This window comes from Palaemon carinicauda, chromosome 31, assembly GCF_036898095.1.
Source record: "Palaemon carinicauda isolate YSFRI2023 chromosome 31, ASM3689809v2, whole genome shotgun sequence".
Classification (NCBI taxonomy): Eukaryota; Metazoa; Arthropoda; class Malacostraca; order Decapoda; family Palaemonidae; genus Palaemon; species Palaemon carinicauda.
Window position 1 is genome coordinate 57,875,780 of NC_090755.1, and position 7,500 is coordinate 57,883,279.

The 7,500-nt window shown below is 49.3% G+C and overlaps 1 protein-coding gene across 2 annotated transcripts in view; it reads right to left on the reverse strand.

Annotated features, from left to right (window-relative positions):
- LOC137624419 (fibroin heavy chain-like) overlaps positions 1-7,500 on the reverse strand; it is a 10,570-nt gene that overhangs the window by 540 nt on the left and 2,530 nt on the right. The window contains exons 2-6 of one of the 2 annotated variants that reach the window (XM_068355167.1): positions 4,705-4,932; positions 4,353-4,526; positions 3,809-4,211; positions 3,449-3,688; positions 1-3,088 (exon numbers count right to left, since the gene is read on the reverse strand). The exon at positions 1-3,088 is cut by the window's left edge and continues 540 nt beyond it. In XM_068355167.1, the coding sequence (XP_068211268.1) occupies positions 1-3,088; positions 3,449-3,688; positions 3,809-4,211; positions 4,353-4,526; positions 4,705-4,932 (4,133 nt within the window). Of the gene's footprint in view, positions 3,089-3,448; positions 4,212-4,352; positions 4,527-4,704; positions 4,933-7,500 lie in introns of both variants that reach the window. The other variant, XM_068355166.1, reaches the window with a different exon arrangement.

Here is a 7,500-nt window from a genome sequence, read left to right on the forward strand (position 1 = left end):
CCGCTGGTTACAACAGGTACTGTGTGATGGCCTGCTCCAAAGAACCTGGCACCACCAACTGATGCAAAGTTGGCTAGGTTTCCAGCTGAACTAGGTTGGTTCAAAAGGAGTACAGGTACTCCCTGAATGTTGGCACCTTGTGAAGCTCCAGAGGCACTAGCTGTTGATAATGCAGATGATGGAACAGTGCCAGAAGAAAATTGTACATTTCCGCCACTTCCAAATGTAGTACCAGAGACACCTGCACTAATAGATGATGCACCTGATGCTGAAGAAGATGCAGATGATGCACCTGATGCTGAAGAAGATGCAGATGATGCACCTGATGCTGAAGAAGATGCAGATGATGCTCCTGATGCTGAAGAAGATGCAGATGATGGAATAGTTCCTACAGAAAATTGTACATTTCCACCACTTCCAGCTGCAGCACCAGATGATGCACCAGCAGAAGCTGCAGCTGCCGATGAGGCACTTGATGTTAATGCTGAGGCTACAGGAACTGAGATTGGTGCAATTGGGGTGGCTGCTGATGAAGCAGATGAAGCAGCACTAGCAGAAGATGCGCCAGAAGAGCCTGCACTAAATACACCTCCTGTTTGGGATATTGCTGGGGTACTAACTTGCTGTGTAGAGACTAATGGGGCTGCAAAAGGCCTTGCACTGCCTGAAGAAGCACTGGATGAGCTAGCTGATGCTGCTGAGGCTGATGATGCTGAGGCTGCTCTGGCACCTGAACCTGAGGAGGCTATGTTAACAGGAGCACCAATCTGAGCAGCTGCAACAGGTCCTCGCTTTATAATGGTAGCTCCTCCTGCACCAGCAGATGAAGAAGCAGCAGCTGCACTAGATGCTCCAGAAGCAGAGCCTGCAGAAAAACCAGATCCTGCACCTTGTCCAAATCCTGTGCCAGTTGAAAATCCACCAGCTGCACTAGAAGTAGAGGTAGCTGCGGCGCTTGCTGCCCCAGCCCCAGTTCCTACTCCACTAAGAAAACTTTGATCAACAACAATAACTGGAACTTGTCCACCAGTTGTTCCTTGGGCACCAGCAGAAGCACCAGAAGAGGCACTAGCTGAGGCACTTCCAGGTCCTCCTACAAGAGCTGCAAAACTAGGACTACCGCTTCCACCAACACTGACAACAGATCCTCCTCCTGATGTTCCTGCAGAGGCTGTACCTGCACCTGCACCAAGGGCATTCGATTGTATAACAAAGATTGGTACATTTCCAAATCCTTGTGATCCACCTGCAGCTGTTCCTACACTAGAACCGAAACCAGAAGAGGCTGAAGAAGATCCAACACCTCCGGCTGAAACACCTTCAAATCCAGGACTGCTAGTTAGGGCTGAAGCAGATCCTATTCCCCCAGTAGAGAAGACTCCAAATCCTCCAGAGCCAGATGATGCAGATGCTGCTCCTGAGCCACCAGATGTGAAACCTCCAAATCCACCTGCACCTGCAGAAGCTGAAGAAGCACCAGTACCTCCAGCTGAGAAACCTGCTAGTCCGCTACCACCAGCTGAGGCAGATGCAGCGCCTGACCCTCCAGCAGAGAAGCCTCCAAATCCACCTGTAGTAGTTGAGGCCAAAGATGATCCTGCCCCTCCAGTAGAAAGTCCTCCTAATCCACTAGCTCCAGTAGAAGCAGATGCAGTGCTTGACCCCCCAGCAGAGAAACCTCCAAATCCACCCGCACCAGCGGAAGTAGTGGAAGATCCTGTACCTCCGGCAGAGAATCCTCCTAATCCGCTACCACCAGTAGAAGCAGATGCAGCACCTGATCCTCCAGCAGAGAAACCTCCAAATCCACTACCACCAGAAGCAGCACCTGATCCTCCAGAAGAAAATCCTCCTAATCTACTACCTCCAGCAGAAGCAGATGCAACACCTGCTCCTCCAGCAGAGAATCCTCCTATTCCACTACCACCAGCAGAGGCAGAAGTGGCCCCAGATCCGCCAGCAGAGAATCCTCCAAATCCAGCACCACCAGCAGTGGCAGAAGCAGCACCTGATCCTCTAGCAGAGAATCCTCCTATTCCACTACCACCAGCAGAGGCAGAAGTGGCCCCAGATCCGCCAGCAGATAATCCTCCAAATCCAGCACCACCAGCAGCGGCAGAAGCAGCACTTGATCCTCCAGAGGAGAATCCTCCTATTCCACTACCACCAGCAGAGGCAGAAGTGGCCCCAGATCCACCAGAAGAGGATCCTCCAAATCCAGCACCACCAGCAGCGGCAGAAGCAGCACCTGATCCTCCAGCAGAGAATCCTCCTAATCCACTACCTCCAGCAGAGGCAGAAGCAGCCCCAGATCCACCAGCAGAGAGTCCTCCAAATCCAGCACCAGAAGTACCAGCAGAAGCTGCACCTGACCCTCCAGTAGAGAATCCTCCTAATCCACTACCACCAGCAGAGGTAGAAGCAGCCCCAGATCCGCCAGCAGAGAATCCTCCAAATCCAGCACCACCAGCAGCGGCAGAAGCAGCACCGGACCCTCCAGCAGAGAATCCTCCTAATCCACTACCACCAGCTGAGGCAGAAGCAGCCTCAGATCCGCCAGCAGAGAATCCTCCAAATCCAGCACCACCAGCAGAGGCAGAAGCAGCACCTGACCCTCCAGCAGAGAATCCTCCTAATCCACTACCACCAGCAGAGGCAGAAGCAGCCCCCGATCCGCCAGCAGAGAGTCCTCCAAATCCAGCACCAGAAGTACCAGCAGAAGCTGCACCTGACCCTCCAGCAGAGAATCCTCCTAATCCACTACCACCAGCAGAGGCAGAAGCAGTCCCAGATCCGCCAGCAGAGAATCCTCCAAATCCAGCACCACCAGCAGCGGCAGAAGCAGCACCTGACCCTCCAGCAGAGAATCCTCCTAATCCACTACCACCAGCAGAGGCAGAAGCAGTCCCAGATCCGCCAGCAGAGAATCCTCCAAATCCAGCACCACCAGCAGCAGCAGAAGCAGCACCTGACCCTCCAGCAGAGAATCCTCCTAATCCACTACCACCAGCTGAGGCAGAAGCAGCCCCAGATCCGCCAGCAGAGAGTCCTCCAAATCCAGCACCAGAAGTACCAGCAGAAGCTGCACCTGACCCTCCCGCAGAGAATCCTCCTATTCCACTACCACCAGCAAAGGCAGAAGCAGCCCCAGATCCGCCAGCAGAGAATCCTCCAAATCCAGAACCACCAGCAGCGGCAGAAGCAGCACCGGACCCTCCAGCAGAGAATCCTCCTAATCCACTACCACCAGCAGAGGCAGAAGCAGCCTCAGATCCGCCAGCAGAGAATCCTCCAAATCCAGCACCACCAGCAGCGGCAGAAGCAGCACCTGACCCTCCGGCAGAGAATCCTCCTAATCCGCTAGCCCCAGCAGAGGCAGAAGCAGCCCCTGATCCGCCAGCAGAGAGTCCTCCAAATCCAGCTCCACCAGCAGCGGCAGAAGCAGCACCTGACCCTCCAGCAGAGAATCCTCCTAATCCACTACCACCAGCTGAGGCAGAAGCAGCCCCAGATCCGCCAGCAGAGAATCCTCCAAATCCAGCACCTCCAGCAGTGGCAGAAGCAGCACCTGACCCTCCAGCAGAGAATTCTCCTAATCTACTACCACCGGCAGAGGCAGAAGCAGCCCCAGATCCGCCAGCAGAGAATCCTCCAAATCCAGCACCACCAGCAGCGGCAGAAGCAGCACCTGACCCTCCAGCAGAGAATCCTCCTAATCCGCTACCACCGGCAGAGGCAGAAGCAGCCCCAGATCCGCCTGCAGAGAATCCTCCAAATCCAGTGCCACCAGCAGCAGCAGAAGCAGCACCTGACCCTCCAGCAGAGAATCCTCCTAATCCACTACCACCAGCTGAGGCAGAGGCAGCACCTGAGCCTCCAGCTGAGAATCCTCCTGATCCTGCAGCACTAGCAGAAGAGGAAGAGCTGGAACTTCCCGCACCAAATCCACTACTACCAGATGATGAAGCACCTGCTGCCCCACTACCAGAACCAGCAGCTGCTGAAGAGCTTGAAGCTGAAGATGATCCACCAAATGAAGAGGCAGCACCTGTTGCTGCTGATCCTGATCCAGAGCTTCCCAATCCACTAAATGATGTACTTGATCCTGAAGAAGCGCTGGAAGCTGCTGAGGAGCTTGATCCAGATGAAGCAGAACTAGCTGAAGAACCAGATCCTACAGCAATGTCAGTTGGAATCTCGTGAAGAGTCACCTGTCAACAAAAATATCATACATGTAACTATCTGAAAATGATATTCAACTTCAGTGTATTATTCCCCAAAACATTAGCATATGTGAGTGTGTAAATTAAAGAAAAAAATATTTATGAAACACTGAAAAAAAAAACTCAAACCTTAAAGCCAGAGTTTCCATCATCAGAATATATAGAAGTTCTCACAACACCATCAGGTCCAAGAAGACTGTAGCTTCCCTGCAATACTCCATTTTCCACAAATTCAACTCGATTTTGGTAGTTTTTCGATGCTGTGTCCTTAACTTCAAAAGCGAACTGATAAGGCATTAGTGGCTGTTGGCAGAATAGAAAAAAATGCACCATTAAAAGCTACAAATAAAACGATATTTGTTCAAGGTTTTTCTCTTATAATTAAACTAATGTTTTTAAACTAATAACTATGCAGTGATACTTTGAAAATGAATTGTATTCAAGAAGGATATCAATTCTAAAAAGAATGTCAATCTCTTACTGGCCAAGGTGTGACTACCCCTCCACCAGTGCCTAGAGCAGCTTGTCCTCCAGTGCCTAGAGCACCTTGTCCACCACCAGCTGATCCACCTCCAGAACCTGCGCTTACACCTGAACCCAGAACTGCCTGCCCACCAACATTAGGTTGTTGGTAAGTGTAGCCTGTAGTTTGACGACGCCCTCTCGAGTCACTGCTGGCAATGCCCAGCACCAGAGCCGCCAACACCACCTGTGAATTTGAAAATAAGAACCATTAACGGATGAAACAAAAGTTGTAACACTCATGCCGACAGGAAACACCAAAAGCAATTCCTCCAGTTAGTGCTACCATCTGAGCTAATTATTTATGGTATCTACTGATGTTGCCAATATCATTTGTTATTGAGAGAGAGAGAGAGAGATATTGTTGCTTTAAAATTCCTTCTGTCACACGCCATTATTGGACAGACAATTTTTCTCTTATCAGTGTTTCCAACTTATGTGTACGTTAAATAAATTTACTTTTTTAAATTGGGAGTGATATATACCAGTAGTAGAACCTCGATTTACGAACGACTCCGCTTACAAATTTTTCGGTTTACGAAGGTACTTTTTCTGAAAAATTCGTCTCGGTTAACGAATATTGTATCGGTTAACGAATTTAAATTTCCCTCCCACGCGCCGTTTTTTGTGGAAAAGTGTTAACGCCGCGCTTCCCGATCGCATTTTTCATGGAAATAACTTAACGACAGCATCTCACAATGGAGTCACGTGACTCCTCCCACGCATACCTACCACCCCCTAAACCCCTTTATTACCCCCTTCACTCGTTCATTATCTCAGTATCCGCCGTCTCGATAGCATGCATACTTCGTGAATTCGTGGACGATTTCTTTGTGATTTTTACACGTGGTTTGTGATTTGTTTTATTTTCACTCATTTGTGATTACAGTACTGTACTGTGTATTATTGTGATAGACAATGGCTCCTAAGATGTCGAAGAAGGAAAGCAGTAAGAAGCTGATGATAACGATCGAGATGAAGGAGATCATCGAGAAGCATGACCAAGGCATGCGTGTGAAAGACATTGCTAGTTTTTTCAATCGCTCGCAGTCGACGATATGCACAATATTAAAGAAAAAAGAAGAAATAAAGGCCGCTAAAGTAGCTAAAGGTGTATCGTCGTTGTCAAAACAACGGCCACCTATTCATGATGACGTAGAAAATTTATTAATGGTGTGGTTAAATGAGAGGCAGCTCGCTGGAGATTCAGTAAATGAGAACATGATTTGCGAGAAGGCAAGAACCATTTACGAGGACTTGGTGAGAAGTGAGCCAGGCACATCAGCAGAAAAACTAAGTTTTAAGGCAAGCCGTGGTTGGTTTGAAAAATTCAAGAAGAGAACGGGTATCCATAGTGTTGTTCGGCATGGCGAGGGGGCCAGCGCCGATACGAAGGCAGCAGAGTCTTTTGTGAAAGAATTCAAAAGGCTCGTGGACTCCGAGGACTACGTTTCCCAAGAGGTGTTTAATTGCGATGAGACAGGCCTCTTTTGGAAGAAAATGCCCAGGAGGACCTATATCACGGCAGAAGAAAAGGCCCTTCCTGGCCATAAGCCCATGAAAGACCGTCTAACCCTGCTGTTCTGTTCCAATGCCAGTGGGGATTGCAAAATTAAACCTCTCCTGGTGTATAACTCGGAGAATCCACGAGCCTTCAAGAAGAACAATGTGCAGAAGAAAAAGTTGCACGTCATGTGGCGTTCTAATACGAAGGCTTGGGTGACAAGGATCTTCTTCGTTGAGTGGATGAACGAGGTTTTTGGTCCCGAAGTCAAGAGATACCTCCTGGAGAAGGACCTCCCACTCAAAGCCTTGCTGTTAATGGACAATGCTCCTGCTCATCCCCCAGCCATTGAAGAGGACATAGCGGAGGAATACAAGTTCATTAAGGTGAAGTTCCTACCCCCCAACACCACTCCAATACTCCAGCCCATGGATCAGCAAGTGATCTCAAATTTTAAAAAACTTTATACCAAAGCTATGTTCCAGCGCTGCTTTGAAGTAACAGAGGGCACCAACCTTACCCTCAGAGAGTTTTGGAAGGATCACTACTCCATCTACAACTGCCTGACTTTAATTGATAAAGCCTGGCAAGGAGTCACCAGGAGAACCCTCAATTCCGCCTGGAAGAAACTGTGGCCCAACGCCGTTGCAGAACGGGATTTCGAGGGGTTCGAACCCAACCAGGAGGAAGCAGTTGACGAGGATATTGTGTCCTTGGGCAAGGCAAAGGAGCAGCTGACCACCGAGGAGCTGAAGGACCTGCACGAGTAGCAGCAAAGAGAGGTAATAGAGGAAATCTCATCTCTGAGGAGGAGGGAGGCACTGCAAAATCACTGTCTTCGAGTGAGATAAAGATTTTTTAAAGAAGTGGGAAGACGTGAAAATTTTTCTTGAGGAAAATGTCCCGAATAAGGCTGAAACAGACCGTGCAATAAATTTATTAGTCGATAATGGGGTGGGTCACTTCTATAAAATTTTAAAGAATAGACAAAAGCAGGTGTCTATTGAAAAATATCTTGTGAAGGGGGAGAAAAGAACTGTGAAAGACGACGACCAAGAGTCTCGCAAACGCAAAACCAGTGATAGTGAACGCCATTCTCGCGAGAGAACTCCAGTCAACGTTCCTGAAGTTCTCATGGAGGGAGATTCTCCCTCCAAGCAGTAACCCCATCCTCTCCTTCCCCTCCTCTCGTCTCCAACAAGCCAGCAGCGACACTCCTCTAAGGTAAAGTTCAGGTTTACTGTGCATGCA